The sequence below is a fragment of the Sorghum bicolor genome, chromosome 1 (assembly GCF_000003195.3).
Source record: "Sorghum bicolor cultivar BTx623 chromosome 1, Sorghum_bicolor_NCBIv3, whole genome shotgun sequence".
Classification (NCBI taxonomy): Eukaryota; Viridiplantae; Streptophyta; class Magnoliopsida; order Poales; family Poaceae; genus Sorghum; species Sorghum bicolor.
In genome coordinates, this window is record NC_012870.2 from 69,209,948 (window position 1) to 69,226,679 (window position 16,732).

General features: G+C 40.5%; 2 protein-coding genes across 6 annotated transcripts; both read right to left on the reverse strand.

Annotated features, from left to right (window-relative positions):
- Positions 1,600 to 6,567, reverse strand: LOC110431684 (protein YIPF5 homolog). Of its 2 annotated transcripts, none has more exons than XM_021451022.1 (2): positions 5,471 to 6,567; positions 1,600 to 2,055 (listed from the first exon to the last, which is right to left on the reverse strand). In XM_021451022.1, the coding sequence occupies exon 1, from the start codon at positions 6,523 to 6,525 to the stop codon at positions 5,482 to 5,484; it is 1,044 nt and encodes a 347-aa protein (XP_021306697.1). In that variant the 5' UTR covers positions 6,526 to 6,567; the 3' UTR covers positions 1,600 to 2,055; positions 5,471 to 5,481. The 2 variants fall into 2 exon arrangements, with proteins under 2 accessions (XP_021306697.1, XP_021306696.1); XM_021451021.1 differs by having other exon boundaries at positions 5,462 to 6,520.
- LOC110431613 (serine/threonine protein kinase OSK4) lies at positions 8,271 to 13,430 on the reverse strand. 4 transcript variants are annotated; one of them, XR_002449022.1, is made up of 11 exons: positions 13,143 to 13,430; positions 11,906 to 12,096; positions 11,579 to 11,763; positions 10,972 to 11,154; positions 10,747 to 10,878; positions 10,475 to 10,660; positions 9,978 to 10,067; positions 9,825 to 9,908; positions 9,584 to 9,719; positions 9,280 to 9,510; positions 8,271 to 8,773 (listed from the first exon to the last, which is right to left on the reverse strand). XR_002449022.1 is itself a non-coding variant. In XM_021450779.1 (11 exons), exons 2-11 carry the CDS (start codon positions 12,087 to 12,089, stop codon positions 8,660 to 8,662), a joined length of 1,542 nt encoding a protein of 513 aa, XP_021306454.1. In that variant the 5' UTR covers positions 12,090 to 12,096; positions 13,152 to 13,423; the 3' UTR covers positions 8,271 to 8,659. The 4 variants fall into 4 exon arrangements, 3 of the variants coding, with proteins under 3 accessions (XP_021306454.1, XP_021306453.1, XP_021306455.1); XM_021450779.1 differs by having other exon boundaries at positions 9,584 to 9,736; positions 13,152 to 13,423; XM_021450778.1 differs by having other exon boundaries at positions 9,584 to 9,736; positions 13,143 to 13,399.

The following is a 16,732-nucleotide window of genomic DNA, read 5'->3' on the forward strand; positions in this document are numbered from 1 at the left end:
TATCTTGTCCGGCGTCTAGATTCAATGGTGTGTCGTTCGATGTGAAACTAGTTGAGCGATAACGTAGAGAGCGCACGAGGATGCCGCCAAAATTGGGGAAGGGGGAGGCGGAGGGCCACCTGCCAGGGTAGTGGCCGAGGCAGCAATTGATTTGGGGGTTATAGGTTTAGGTCGTGTTTAGTTTCAAAGGAAAAAAATTTTGTGAAATTATAGCATCTTCGTTTGTTTGTGGTAATTATTATCTAATCATAGACTAATTAGGCTCAAAAGATTCGTCTCGTTAATTCCGACCAAACTGTGTAATTAGTTTTTATTTTTGTCTATATGTAATAATTCATGCATGCGTCTAAACATTCGATGTGATAGAGAATCTTAAAAATTTTTAAGTTTTTGGATGGAAGTAAACAAGGCCTTAGATTTTCATGAAAATTCCATGGCCAACGGCCTTAGAAGGGGGAAGGGTTTTGTGGTTAGTTGAAAGATAGTGGAGAATATCCGGTTGGGTGAAGCAATGGGACGATGAGTCATCGACGAGGTAGTTGATTGGGACCAAGAAAGGCCTGAAAGGGTAGAGAAGCAATGGGACGGCAGACAAGGTAGGCCAGGGTGGAGTGGATGGGGGAAAGATAGAGGTTAAAGATGAGCGTTAGTATTTTTACCGATTTAATGAATAGTGACACATCTTTTCATTTTGCAAATAAGATAATGCCAGCCAACCTTTATATCTTTATTAAATATATTAAATTTGCTGTGAAAATACATTCAATGAATGATCCAATAACTTATTGCATACTATCTCCGTTCCAAAAAAAAAAGAATGTAATCCATCTCGTGAAGTCTTCTTAATTTTGACCAAATATAATTTAAAAGTATTATTTTTATAATATAATAAATATCAATAAATTAGTCATAAAATATTTTCATAATATATATAGCATTTTATATAAATTTAGTCAAATTTAAAGATCATTTGACTTCTCAGTAAGCGAGATTTACATTCTCTGTGGGACAAAGGGAATACTAACTATTAATAATAATTTGTTTATATATTTAGCCGAAAAGGGCACCGGGAGGTGACAAGTCAAATAAAGATTTCCCGGGTAACTTAAGTTGCAACCACGATACAATATAATACTTCCTCCATCTCAAATTATAAAACATTTGACTTTTCTTTTCTCAAATTTGACCACTCATCTTATTAAAAAAATATACAAACATAATTAAATTTAAATCATTCTTGAAAAATTTTTATTTATAAACCAAGCCAAGACAAAAGAAATAATATTTTCCACAAATTTTTAAATAAGACGAGTAGTCAAACTTGTGACAAAAAAGTCAAACATTATATAATTTAAGATGTATGAGTATAATATAAGAGCAACAAGTGGATTTAATAATGGAACATTGACACATCCTTTCCTTTTGCAAACAAGATAATGCCAGCCATTTCACATATGAACCAGAAATGCATATAAGATGATGCCAGCCCTTTCGCTTATGAACCAGAAAATGGTGTCATGCTAAAACAGCACAATTTGCAAACAGCATATTTTGCTATCCCAGAAGATAAACTCAATGTGAGGGTTAACTTATAACAAATGAAAGAAAACTAACGTTCCTTTGATTTACGACGATTCAGTAACTTCGATACTTATCTCTGCCAAAATGCATCACTAACAAATGAACTGTGAAAAGAAAAAAAAAATTACCACGGTGATATAGAAAAAATAGTAGTCGTGGTAATGGTAAGTAATCATAGTAAACAAGATTTGCACTGACCACGACCAATCCCTTTAGCAAGTAAGATTTCCACCAATACTTCAGCAAAAACCTAATTACTGCACATTTGCTGTTTCTGGACCTCGATTTCCTTTTCTTTTTTAACCAAGATCTACACCGAAACCATGCCCACTGGAACTAAGAGATCACTACAGAACATTTCCCCAACTGGCCAGATTGTAGGTAGATCCGCAACAACACAGCAAAAACACTCCAGTGGCTGGTAAAAGGCAGTCCGCGGTCCACATCATCCGCTAAACAAATTCCGAACATAATCTGCACAGGAAGGAGAAAAACACAGTTAGTAAATCTGTACACAGTAGCAAGAAAAAGCAATCCAAAGCAATATAAAGTTTTCATAATGCACAAAGTTGCAAACACAAGTACAGAACAAAAGTGCTAGCAGATAACAAATATTACTGTGCTCCAACATGTTCACCATTTTCATATGCTTTCACCAATTGTGCTAAAAGGTACGGTTTCCTTTTAAACGAGAGGACTAAGCAATCAATAAAGAGAAGAGCATTCACTTTTTTTCCCACCACGGTAAAACCAAATTTCATTACCTTGGCAATAAAATTACAATGTTTAACAGTTTAAGAAAGTAGAACGTAGTTGCTACCCACCTCCATGTTTCTGGTAGGGATCAGACAACTTGAGCCAACAACCAACTAACATAGCTCATCAACAAAAGACCCAACCTAGCGAAGACCGATAAAAAGAAGAGCATTCAGTTAGAGTCTTGGAAGGCCAAATCCAACTCCAAACCTCCATGATCTGGGCTCACTGACAGTAGTACCCAATCAAGTGTGGAGGAATAGGCGGTACATAGCACTGTGGCGACCTAAGCTTGAGGCCATTTCCAAGCTAGAGTGCATAAGGAGAAACAGAGACTGGATCTCAGCTGGACTAAGTGCCATAATTGAGTGCCACCATTGGTTTAGAGAGTACCGACGCCAGCCATCCTATTCAACCTTTTGTTGCCTTATACAAATGACAGGAAAGGATTTTACATTCCTGCAGAGTGACAAGGTTGCGGTGGCAGCCAGCCACCAGATGAGGACACTTGATGGCAAAATCCATCCACCCCCAAGCCAGATTAAGCACCAGCAGCAGGCTAAACACTCCAGGAGGTCATTTCAACAGTTGCAGCAGCAGCAGCAAGCAACCATTTGATCCTCCGCCGTCAGATCCAATCACTCACATGCTGAGTTGAGCAGTAGCTGCTACTGAATCAAAATCAACGCAAGGTGTTTGACACTTTGACATCATAGCACTGTCAATGTGGACACCATCAAATATGCTCAAACCAGCGAGCTCAACAGATAGCAACCACAAGCATCATCGTATGAGCCTATGAGGAGAGAGATGTGTGGGTGATAAGGAAGAGAAGAGGGAAAAGGAAACGCCCTGCCTTTCCAGGACAGACAACAGCCCACAGGGGAATAAGGAGGGGATCGTGCAAGAAGTGCTAAGCTGCTGCCACATGTTGGCACAAATTTTACCAAGGGTACAGACAATAGTACAGATGGTAGTGACCGGACAACCACCACCAACTACCGCCACCGCAGCCACTGTAATACTATATATATAGTGGCACAGAAAACAATTTTCTTGAGTTCAGGCAGGTTGAATTTATGTTTCCTTTGAAAGAACTGCTTGAATTAGTATATGAGCTTATCTGACCTATCTCATCCCTAGAACATTTCTACTTAGCATATCAAACAAGCACACACAGATTCATTTAAGCAAAATACGAAAAGAAAGAAATGATAAAAACAGTTAATCATGTATCAGAATTCATAACTACTAAGTTGTTTAGCTGCATAAAGACACTAAATATCTTCAGCCACATAAGCTCGTATACTGTTTTTTGTTTTTCTCCGTTATCTATTGCTCTAAGCTGCTTTTTTAGGATTCCCTTAAGCTGTTAATTAATGTGTCCCCTTGCCTCACGCCTTAGTCGCTTAAGCATAAGGCGGTAGTCAGTCGCCACACCTCGCCTTACCACCTTGATAACCATGCTGAGATAAAAGGACATCTATTAATTATGTTAAAGCCCTCCACGCTGAAGGAGTTGAATATTTTACTCTAAAACATCTTCAATTTGTTATTGAATTTAGGGACATCAGTGGGTTCATTTATCAAAAATTGTCTATTTCCAGTTCTAAATGACACTTGCAGATAATATCCACCAGCGATTTGTCATTCGATTGAACAGAATTATCACTTATAACATGTGAACATCACTATCACACTGCTAGCTATCGCATTGGTTCCAATGAGTCTTGTAAGTCAGTCTTGAATGAGTTACAATCATGTATTTGATGCTGAGCAGATGAACAACCTTTAAGACTAGAAAAGTGGTCAACAGCAATGGCATAGGGGGGAAAAATCCAGTGGCATACAACACATCCTAGTTTCCAATAGCTACACAAACTTGCCTCATTTGACGTTTGGTACATTACCTCCATCTTGCTAGTACTAATTTCATTGCCATAAACATCTATAACTAGATGAATTATACTTGAACCACAATCATGCAGCGCAAAGAACAAAACTACCTTGTAATCCCTGGGCAACCAAATAATCAACCACATTTACAATTCAGAGCCCGACCTTATCTTGTATATGGCCTGACTCTGCAGATCTACTATCAGTTATCAATCAGAACTGCTACCGCTTTTACATTTTGTTTTCACAGGCACAATGTCATCAAGTAATTTTCAAACACCTACTAATCAATTACAATCAGTAAGAAGATGCAAAACTTCTAAACTATGAAATGTATATACTTCGCAAAACTCATGTACCGGTATCAGACACTCCATGCATACGTATCCCAGACATATCAAAAGTTTACTCAATTTCCAAATAATAAAAATAACACAGATAGTCCTGAGATACCTCACCAGTACACATGTGATACCTTGAAACTGTATCATCACTCATTTGCTTCGCATAAGAGCCCTTGTCAGATCATGGCAACTAGTTTGAATGCATTTTTATCTACCAATGGTGGTTAAAGCGGAGGATTCCCTGTCTCCAACAACACAGCTATTGCGACTACGGTCTTGGCTGCTTGATGGCCTGAACGTTATGCCCTAAATAATGTTAGATTATGTAATATTTGGCTTCTTTATTTTATTTTATATATGCATATTGTCGTATCTGTGTTTTTTTTGTGGTGGTGGTGGTGGTGGTGGTGGTGGTGTGTGTGTGTGTGGGGGGGGGGGTGGGGGGGGGGGGGTGGGAGAGATAGCATAACAGAGTATCGCCATTTCGTGTACCAGTATCTATATCCAGGCATCATAGCTTAACCATTACAAGGAATGGAGAGTTGTGCGTAACAACAAACACATTACAGATACTTCAGGTGAGGTTTCAAAGGAAAAGAACAGAACAATAACCTCAACAAACTCATATCTTGTTAAATCAATATTGTACTGGCTAAATGTTAGTTAATTGGCATACCATCAAATATGTTCATATATATTTCATTTCATTTCTCCTCAAATCACAATAATTATGCATAACACCTACATGGCTACATCAGAGTTAAAATGATTACCTTAGAGGTTTACACAGTAAATTATTACTGTGCTGTAACCACTGGTGCATATAACAACAATAATCAAATTAAATATTTGCATGGTGGTCTAATATAGTTGTCCAAGCATACCTTCCATACCATAAACGGTATCAGAAAATGACGAGCAACGAGAAGAGCATGTAGACGAGCCAGCACGCATAAGCGATGAGGCCCCTGTGCTCATCTCCGCTGGATGCAAGCTCTGCTAGCAGCCTGGTGCAGACCCTGGTTGACCATATCACGAACGCCATCCCTACTCCAAATATGAGCCCGCCGCCGCGCGGCAGGAAGAGGGAGACAGCGGAGAAGATGACCATGGGCAGCATGCAGTAGCCGACGAGGCTAACGCATCTGTACAGATCGAGGTCCCCGCGGCGGCCACCCGAGAGCATGGAGAAGACGAAGTAGAGAAAAAGGGACGCCACGGTGACCCAGCCAAGCACGATCCCGAAGTGGAACTTCCCCGCAAGGAGCTGGAAGAGTCCAAAGGAGAGGAGGAAGAGGAACGGGCCCGATAGGTCGGCGTCGGCGTGGAGGGAGGGGTCGGCGGAGCGGAGCGGGTGGAGGATGGAGATCGTCTTCCGCCAGATCTGGCGCGTGTTGATACCGAGCTCCTCGAGGAGCGGCGGCTCGTCCTCGAAGGATGCGCCGGAACCGCCGACACCGATAGGCCCCGTGAAGAGGGGTGGCGCGGAGGAGGAGGAGGCCGCGGCAGCTGAGACATCGAACGACATGAAGGGAAGCGGGTTGGCGGCGGATGAGGTGGAGGGGCGGGGCGGCGCGAACGCGGGCGGAGGGGAGGCCCCCACGCCGGGGGCAGGGTGGCGGCGGTGCGTCGGGGTGGACGGCGTGAAGACCACCGGCGGCACGGGGAACTCCTTCGCCATGGCCGCGGCGATCGGGAAAGAAGCGGCGGCGGCAGCGGCGGCGGCGAGGGTTCGAGATCTAGGTAGTTGCGGGGGATCGAGTCGAGGAGGAGACTCGTCGAGGAGTATACGACCGGAGCGCCCAAGTGCGAGGGACAGCGCTGTCTTTACTTCGGCTTTCAGCTTTTGTTTTTCTCCTTTTCTTTTTCTTTTCCCTCCGCATTTCCTCGTTATTAACGCTGTAGACTTAACTTTGCTTCGGTGGAAAGGATCTACCTGTTTGAACATAGGAATGCAAAACCTGTTTGGAACATTGAAACATAGCTTCAAGATAGAGGAATTGAATAAAACATAGGGGAAAAAATAGGAATGTGGTGTTAAAATAGAGAAATGAAAAACATATGAACTTTTGAAGTATTGGTGTTTGAAACACATGAATGAAAGACGTGGTCAAACTTGATATAAAGGGGGTGTTTTGGAGTGTTAAAGTTCAATAGGAATTGTAGCATTTTTTGTTAATTAGTGTTTAATTATAAATTAATTAGGCTCAAAATATTCGGCATGCAAATTATTCACTAGTTGTGTTTTTAGTATTGTAAATAGTCTATATTTAGTATTCTATGCATGTGTCCAAACATTCAATGTGACGGGAGTTAAAGTTTACCATAATGATTAGACTTTTGTACAATGTTCCGGCCAGCTTGCATGCCAACAAACACGCTATTGTGCTTCATTGTGTTGGACTTCATGAAGAAAAGAAAAATAAGAACTACAAGTGGGTGTTTGTTTTCCTCTAAAATAATAAACTTTCTTTTGGGAAGGAATTAGCCAATCCTCTATTCCAAATGCTGCTATAGTAGAAAAAAATAGGAATGGTAAGACAAACATCCACTTTTACCTATATATAGTTAGACAAGTGTTTGTTTAGTTTCATAGCCAAAAGTTGACCTTTTTATAAGATAAAAAGCTGATTTATTTTGGAATAGGAAAAGTGTGTGAACTAGTAGATGGGAGTATGTAAGAGCACTATCAATGTAGGAAAATATACTACCATAGCATAAGAAAAAGCTCCAATATAAGTAGGCTCCATTTAAATACTAGGGGGCTAAAAAGTTTAGCCACGTCACATTAGATGTTTGGATGTCCTTAGTCTGCTCCCTAGTTTGAGTCTGCCAATGACCAAATGACGACATGAACACAAGGTAGGCTCAGAGCACATGCCAATGATAGCCCAAGCTCCAAGGATAACTTCTCAAGGTCACAGTAGCCTATCTACGCTAATTCGAGCTAAAGCTTATGGCGTCCATGCCATGAGTTTAGTTGGCTTGAGAATGGCGACAGAGTTGAAGCAAGCGAAAGACAATTACACATGAGTAAGGGTTGAAATCATAGATTCTAAATCAAAGAAATCTTTAGGTTAAGATCATAATCATAATACCATAAATATAAAAATAACCATAGAAATGTAGATCGAAAACCACTTAGTTAAATTTATAAATACATTAAATCACAATTTTTAACAATTATGCATGTGAGACCTGAGCGTCAGTGAGGTGAAAGAGAACTATGGTAAAGCAAGAGAATTTTAGGCGATACGAAACACATTGGCCTTTGCCTTCTCGTGGTGCCAATGGTTTTAGGTGATACGAAACACATTGGCCTTTGCCTTCTCATGGTCCCAATGGTATTTAGGGGGCATAGAAAGTGCATCTCGGACAACGAAAAAATCGTAATAACATGGTGGCAAACGGATGGTTTCCAGCCGCATTTCTCCAGAAAACTGTTAATTACAATGGCATATATCCAATTCTTTCTTTCTGTTTGTCGCCGTGCTTGTACGATTCCTCCATGCATATATAGGGAGAAAGAAAAAGAGAAACATGAAAATATTTGATTAAAAATCATAAAAAAGTACACCTTATCTTAATGGCTCACAGTGAACAGATATTAGTAAATTTACTGTCGAGCGGTCCTATATCTATTCAAAAATTAAATCAAGTAGCACGATTTTTTTTACAGATGCGACTCAGTAGTTGTCAAGAAAATATCAGCAACTGCAAAATTTTCAAGTGCAACACACCATAGCTATGTACAGTAAGGCGAACAAAAGCCGGATCTTGCAAAAAAAAAAAATCCATAATAGCTTGCACTGCTGCATCGCCATCTGCGGTGCCACTGATTGCAGAAACAGCAATGTCCATGCAGACAGCAATATACTAAACCTAAGTATACATCTAGGATAAGTTAACAGGCAACATTCAGGCGCTTAACACAAGACCAGTCACTCAAACATGTTTGCTGTCCAAAGACGAGAAAAAGGTTCCTATTTACATGCTTTCGTTTATTCATCACCTCAGTGAAAAACTGCACATGGTAGAGCCCTATGTTTAGTTTTTTCACCAATCCGAAGAGAAACAGAGCACTATAATACCCTAAGCTTGGTAAGGAAGGCCGCACAAAAGTCAAGGAAGAGGAGTTGAGGTCCAGTAACTCTCTGCATATCGAGGAGGTACTTGTCTTCCTTCGTCTTGTAAAGCTGAAGAAGAATAAAACAATGTCAGCAAATGCATCGCCAGAGAATGTGGCATTTGAAGTGCATTAGTACTGCAAGTACAGGATAGATGTAATATATGGTTGACTAGTGATGTGAAGTATCAAAATTTTAAAAGTTCGTTCGGTAAAAATGGCACCAGATACTACTTGTTAGAAATACCAGATGCAAGTGCTAGATTCACATGCTGGAAACACAAAAGTATGTATTGGAATTCCTTTTTTAAAAAAATAAATAAAAAATAAGACTGAGGCAAGGCAGCTTGAATACACACAATTTACTAAGTTCAAAACACACACACACACAATTTACTTATATTATTAACGGTGATTCAAACCACAAGATTGAAAGAAATAGAGAATGCATTGCTCTGTCCCCACTACAACAATGATTCAAAACATGTGAATGGGTAAATCGACAATACTGGGTTAAAAATCATGATGAATTACATGGTGAACAAAATTCAGTTAGTGTAACAAGCTACTACACACCTGGAATTCAAACTTGATCACAGCAGGTAGCCTCCCATTTGCATCATCATTATCCATGATGGTAGAGTCACCAAGAAAGCTGTTGCTGGCATCTAACATGTCATGGACTTCAGGAAACCCTGGGAGCCATCTGCATTTCATATTGTAGTGCCCATTCTTCTTCCAGCTGACGTTTAATTCTTGAAGTGCTTTTAAGACCTCAATCATTATTTCACGAGGGTGGGCCCGAGACTGTTGGCAAAGTGATACATCAATACAAGTGCTAGGTCATACAAAGCAGAGTAAAATGGACAGTATGCAAGACCTGGAGTCCAAGCGCCCATTTTCTTTCAACAGGATAATGTGGCCGCAAACCGCTGCTATGAGGATCACTGCTTCCTGGAACATAATTCCTCGTACCAGAACTAGATGATTCGGACGACGCCATCTGATTTAAATTCCTGTCCTGGAGAGGCAACTATTCAAACATCAATAGATCAAAGAAACCCTCAAGATTTTTTTTTTCTTTTTTTGGTTCAAACACCCAGGTGTTAATGTGTACTAACCATTGATTCTTGATAATCTGCTCCAAGATAGCCACTAGTTGCTCTAAATCGATTGTCCAATAGTAAATAATATGCAACAGTTGCCTGGAAAATTTGCCAAAAATTAGTAGAAGTCACCAAAAGGAACATAAGGCTCACAATGCATGTCCATACCTCATTTTGAAGTCTGCTGCACAGTGATTCACACACATGGTTCTTGTTAAATCCCATATTAACAACATCTCGAAGTGTATCTTCATCGATCTTCAGAATATGACAATGTCGGAAAATGTTATAGAATTGTCAGCAGAAGAATGATAGGTGGCTAATAAGTGTAGAAATGTAGAAATCAATCCAACAGAAACACCTAAATATCCCTAAAAAAAGTAACAATGAATGAAAAATTTAGTGCTCCACTTATGTACTCCATGAGACATACATGCTGGTGGATTGGTGCTACTGTACAGACTACCTGCAGTAAGGAATTACTCCAAGATAGAGCTTTTGACTATAGATTTGTACAATATACAATACTACGTTCAATAGATACTACAGAAACATGCTTATAAAGTATATATATACTTTTTCCTACATATTAGTGGACAAAATTAGAAAATTTTGGACACAAGCATACAATAGCAACATAGCCACTTATAATTCAGAGGATGTACCATTTTGGCTTGCTGTGTCGTGTCTGGTGGAGGCACTGCCAAGTAACGAGGAAGGCGAGTCTGGAACCATTGATGATCCCGAATTTCCCGAATTGTGATTCTCTTCATAGGCTCGACAACAAGCATTCGTGGGATCAAATCCCTGGCCAAAGCAGACAAATGACTTGGAAGTGTGTAGATACCTCCCTAAAAACCAGGTAGAGGATGGTCAAATCTCCAGAACAGAATCTAATTGGTGCAAGGTTTTGTAGTCCACATAAGTGCTTTCTCACCTTAATTTTTTTGAACAGGTTGGGAATATTCTCATCATCAAATGGAAGAGTTCCACAAAGAAGAGCATAAAGAATCACTCCACAACTCCATACATCAACCTCAGGTCCAGCATATTGTTTACCAGATATTACCTGCAACGGAACACCCACTGTGTATCAAGAAACATGGTGTGCAAAAAAGGACAAAAATATAACAGCAAACTCAAAGTAATAGGAACAAAATACCTCTGGAGCAGCATAGTTCGGACTCCCACAACTAGTCTTCAAAAAATGGCCATCATGCATGACATTGCTCAAACCAAAGTCCGCAAGTTTTACATTATACTTTGAATCAAGTAACAAGTTTTCTGGCTTTAGGTCACGGTGGACAACCATGTTTCTATGGCAGTATTCAACGCCAGATATGATCTGGATTTCAATGCGGAAGAAAAAAACTAATAAGACAAACCTGGAATTTAAATATAAAAGAAAAAGGAATATTTTAACTGGCACATCCTCCATGGAAAGATGTAATGTTTAAATCATGATTCAAAATTCTGAACTACATGCGAAAGTGATACTCTAGGACAAAGCAATTACCACATCATGCTTGCGAGTCAACATGGTGACACGTCATCATAAGCAAAAAATAAGGCAAGGCAAAACTATCCAAATACTCAATGAGAGCACATTAAACACAACATAAATAAATGAGGAATATGGATGCAATGTCCATAAATATCAAAATTCACTGATGCAAAGTAACAAGATAGAACAGTTCTCTGATAACTACTTATTGTCACTCAGAGAAGCATATCACTAGAAGTAACTAGACAAGAAAAATGATAAATACCTGTTGGAAGATGCGGCGAGCTTCATCTTCCTGTAATCTGCCTTTCTCAACAATGTAATCAAACAACTCACCATACTTACAATATTCCATCACAACATATATATCTGTTGGTGTGTATATGACCTCATAAAGCCGGATGATATGGGGGTGAATGAACAACTTCAATATCTTGATTTCTCTCTTTGCTGGAAAGAGGATCCAAGGGGTCTTAATTATCAAAGCAACTCCAGGTCTTAATATTATCAAAAGGCACCATTGAAATTAAGCTTGCTTATTATCAAAATATTATTAGCGAAAAATCAAATATGACTGGATAAGAAACCATACCTTTCTCTTCCATTTCCATATTTTTCATTTGGCGGCAGTTGATGATCTTTATAGCAACCCTATGTCCTGTAAGCTTATGCTCGGCAATCTTCACTTTTCCAAATGTGCCAATACCTAAAGTTCTTCCCAGGTTGTAGTTCCTTAATGCTTCAGAATGTCCACCCCCTCTTGTACTTCCATCCATTTTCACTCTGCCATTAATAAAAGAAGATATTATGTTCATTGTATAAGAATTAGGGAAATATTATAAATTATAAGGATTCATTGCCTGGTAAAAATACAGATTGCAGTTGACCAAACCCTAACCATAAGCCATCCCAAAAGCCTTTAGAGGCCTTTGTCCTCTGCAAAACATCCTAAGGCATCCTCAAAGAATAGAACCCCGTTTAGAGCATAACCTTTACAGTGCCTGCTCACTGGATGTTCAGGTGTTGCATCCACGATATTTATCAGGTGGTGCGAAAGTAGATTTCCACAGCCAGGGCTCCCTTGGTGGTGGAAAGAGATTGGTAAGCAACGGAATCCTATTGGTTTAATACCTTCAAAAAGCCCTAACCAGCAGAGGCAACCCGGTCACCTCAGACAAATAGATCCATAAACGGCAGCACCTAATTTGCTGACTACACCTAATTTGCTGACTACCCTAGTGTAGAGTCAAGACGCTTAGTATTAAGACGTGAATCTGCACACATAACACACGCCAGTAACCAATCAATCATGTACGACAGTTCCATCCATACAAGAAACAGGCTGGATACAAATCGGAATCTCTCGGCCAGAGAGGCCTTTCAGCTCAGAAGCTAAAAATTGAGGAAAGTGAGATCGACTGTGCACTCAATCGACTGACAAACTATGGAAGCAATAGATCGAGGTTGATCTTGTATCAAGCGATGAGAGCCTAGCTGGGAAGGATCTGAGATAACGAAACTGGAGGAGATTACTTCCTTACAGACCTGGTGTTGCGTCCGTGGAGACGAACACCGCCTCGCTCTAACAGCCCGTCAAATCCCCCGCCACAAGCGCAGCGTCACAGCACCAAACGCCGCTCAACTCCCCCACCTCATCTACTCTTCCGACGCTACGAAATCTCCCCGCCCTCCCCAAGCAAATGCGACAGCGAGCCCCCACCTTGATCCGCAGCTCAAATCCACCCCCGAATTATTCCCCCAGTTCCCAACCCGAAGAAGAATCGAAGCAGGAGAGCTGAGCAAATCCACGAGAACAGCAGCGTGGTTACCTTACTTACCGGGCTCGCCGGCCCTCGACAGATCAACCTTCCTGCGCGCGGACGATCGAGTGCGGGCGGAGGAGACGGGGAACGGAGCACCCACGGGTGCGAGAGCGGAGCGAAGACTAAGAGAGGTTTTGCGCTTGGGCGTATGGCCGACTTTGGTGTCCGATTCCGGGGGGCGGAGAAAACCCCGGTGTTAGCTTAGTTTAATTTAATCGCCCGCCCTCGGCCGGGTTGGGGTTGCGCGAGGCGGCGGCGGCGTTACCGGGGGAAGGTCACCGTCGCGCTGACGTGGCAGCTCGCTCTCCCGGCCGCGCCCGCGTTTGGCTCCTTGTGCCTTTTCGGTCTTTCCGTCGTCGCGGTGTGGCTCCTCTCGATTTTTTTTCTTTCCTTCCTTTTTCTCGTGTGCGTGCGCGTCCGTTTGCTGGATTGCTGCTGGATGGCGCGAGACGGACGGACGGCTGTGGGCTGTGGCTTGTCGGAGGCGCTTGCTTTTGGTCGCCGGTGGGCGGTGGGGTGGGCGAGCTGACACGGCGCTGATGTGGTGCGGCGTCGGAGCATGGTTGTTTCCGACGAGAAGGACCTGGGCTGGTTTAGTTCCGAAAAGTGAAAAAAATTCGGTACTGTAGCACTTTCGTTTGTTTGTGACAAATATTATCTAATCATAGACTAACTAGGATCAAAAGATTCGTCTCGTGATTTACAGCTAAACTGTGTAATTAGTTTTTATTTTCGTCTATATTTAATGTTTCATGCATGTGCCACAAGATTCAATGTAACGGAGAATTTTGAAAACTTTTTGGTTTTCAGAGTGAAGGCCCTGCTATGGATTGGTTGCGTCGTGCACGTGGTGAATGGCTCTCCTGGTTTGTTATTTGTTAACCCGCACACACACACACACGATGACGCGACGACCGGCGCGATCCCACAGTAGCGCCGGCGCATTTGCGGCTGCTCCGCAGCTCGCAGCTCGGCAGCAGTCGTGGACTTTGTGGACACCGCTGCCCCATGGAGGAGCCGTGGTATTAGCAAAGTATTTCCACTCGATCGGCACTCGCATCAGTGATGCGAGAGACTAGCTAAGTTAAACGTGCCTCGTGTCAAGTCGCTAAGAACTTTTGTTAATACTGTACGATAATACTACGATAAAGCGAGTGCCCCGTGTGAAGCAGAGGGAGGTGGGAGCTGACTGTTCTGAAAAGAGGTTAGATACATTGAGCATTGTTTGCGCTGAGCTAGTCGCAATCCATTCTTGTGGTACTTTGGTAGTGTGTACGAAAGAATTTGGCAGCAAGTGGGGGGGATTGGCACGAGGTTTGGAGGTGCAATCGAGCATCGAATTGTTCCTTTCTGAATTTTAATGTGCTAAAGAATTTGTTAGCTAGTGGCTAGTGGGTCTTGGTTCTTGAGCATCGAATTTTAATAGTAGTTGACTACCATAAGTTTTATCACTAATACATGATCCACTCTCTTTTCTCATGAAGTTTTGTAGAACCATTAATGGAGGTTTCATGGCTCAGGTTCCAAAGCACTTGTATTTTGAAAACAATACAGAAGAGTTTCATCCACGTAAAACTATCTCTACTCTCATGAAACTCTAATCAACTCTCTCTTCATCGATATAGTGTCACATCAGTATATTTAATGTGCATAAAACTTTTATAAAACATTCATTAAAACTGACCTTAGAGTAGCTGTATTGCACATTCTAAGGCGATGCAAAGAGGAGAGAGAATAAAGTAAAGGAGATACCTCCATCTCTATTTTGCTCGCAAAAAAATTATAAAATATTCTAAGAATTTTAAAAAGTCAAAGCACCTAAAGTTTGACCAAAATTATATGATAAAATAGTAACATGTATTATATCAACTAAGTATCGTTAGATTCTTCATTAATTATATTTTTATAGTATATTTATTTGATGTCATAAATCTTTGTAATTTTCTCTAAAATTTTGATCAAACTTGATATGCTTTGATTCTCTAAAATTCTTGAAATATCTTATAATTTGAAGTAGAGGGAGTAGAATACATTAAAGAAAATATGCTAGTCTAACATCACATCGCACCTATTGCTTACCAGGTGCAAACAATAGAAAACATTTTCCCCTTCTCTCTCATCTCTCACATTCTCTTACCGCTCATACAATCACTACCACCCGTCCACACAGTTTTTTATTGTTGGAGGTCCACATTAATAGTGTGCAACAAGTTTACATATTGAGACTTCTTTTTTTCTAAGGCCCTGTTTAGATTGGAGATGAAAAATTTTTGGGTGTCACATCGGACGTGTCGGAAGGATGTCAGGAGAGTTTTTAGAAACTAATAAAAAAACAAATTACATAGCTCGTCTGGAAACTGTAAGACAAATCTATTAAGCATAATTAATATGTCATTAGCACATGTGGGTTACTGTAGCACTTAAGGCTAATCATAGATTAACTAGGCTTAAAAGATTCGTCTCGTGATTTTTAACCAAACTATATAATTAGTTTATTTTTTTATCTATATTTAATATTTTATGCATGTGTCCAAAGATTCGATGGAATGGATGAAAAATTTTTGAGTGAAAAACTAAACAGGGCCTAAGAAAGCACGTGTTGATATGTCAATCTTTGCACCTTGCTAAGAGAAAATACGTTGGGGATACCCTTACAACCTAGTTTTTTTTTCTTTTTCTTTTTTCTTCTCTCTCGCCTTCACTCAAGCATAAGACCTACTTACGGCCTTTTATTATACTTGCTTTTGGCCTAAGTTAAACAAGACTTGGCTACTATAAGCTAAGCCAAATCTTCAATAGATAAGTTTGGAGCCTAATACATACAACAACTAATCTCTTCACATATTCTATCTACAATGTTTTAAATACTTTTTCGCCGAGTGGGATAGGTCAAGTGGGGCCTAGTACATGGAGAGTAAGGATGACGATGGTGTTCCAAATAGATAGCCGCGGTTCTTCTCTGTATCCATTTAGAGCACTATCCACTATCTCCATCCTTAATGGAGAGGAACCTTAGCATGCATATTCAGCTGGTGAACGGAAGCAACAATGCTTGGCTTCCTCTCTCATCCACCTTAGCTGATGTGGCAATCAATTCAACAACCATTATACATGCTCTCAGAAGTTTCATCTGTGTTTAGTAGAGTGCCATGTAGAATTTTTTATGACATGGTAAACATTTTTTAGAAGAAGGACTAAATAATTTTTATCTAGATAGAACTCATTTGGTTTGGTTCCAAACTCTAGATGAGTCATGAAATGAAATGTTATGAAGAAATTATAAAACAATAAAAGGAACTATGCATTGAGTTTGGTCGTAGCAACAACCTAAGGCCAATACAGAGGAACAACGTAGCATGAGAAGGTTGTGCACATTTTGGAGGTATAGCCATAGGAGAGGGCGAGCATAGAACAACTGAAGTGCTAGGGCATATAGAACCTAGTCTCATGATACCATGAAAATAATAGTACATAGAGAAGATTAGTAGATTGATTAGATCTAGAGGTATTGTTGTATATATATACACAAAGATGACATGAGGAGGTTTATGTCAATAAAACCTTGAAATCAAGAAAGCTAATCTTTTCTTATACTC

What these genes read in the sequence shown, in the direction of transcription:
- LOC110431684 (XM_021451022.1), bottom strand. Translation starts at nt 6,525, where the DNA reads ATGTTCAAACAGGTAGATCCTTTCCACCGAAGCAAAGTTAAGTCTACA.
- LOC110431613 (XM_021450779.1), bottom strand. Translation starts at nt 12,089, where the DNA reads ATGGATGGAAGTACAAGAGGGGGTGGACATTCTGAAGCATTAAGGAAC. An exon ending in GCAGCAGACTTCAAAATGAG is followed by an intron (nt 9,909 to 9,977) that starts GTATGGACATGC and finishes CAAATTTTCCAG; the next exon opens with GCAACTGTTGCATATTATTT. An exon ending in TGATCAAGTTTGAATTCCAG is followed by an intron (nt 8,774 to 9,279) that starts GTGTGTAGTAGC and finishes ATTCTTCTTCAG; the next exon opens with CTTTACAAGACGAAGGAAGA.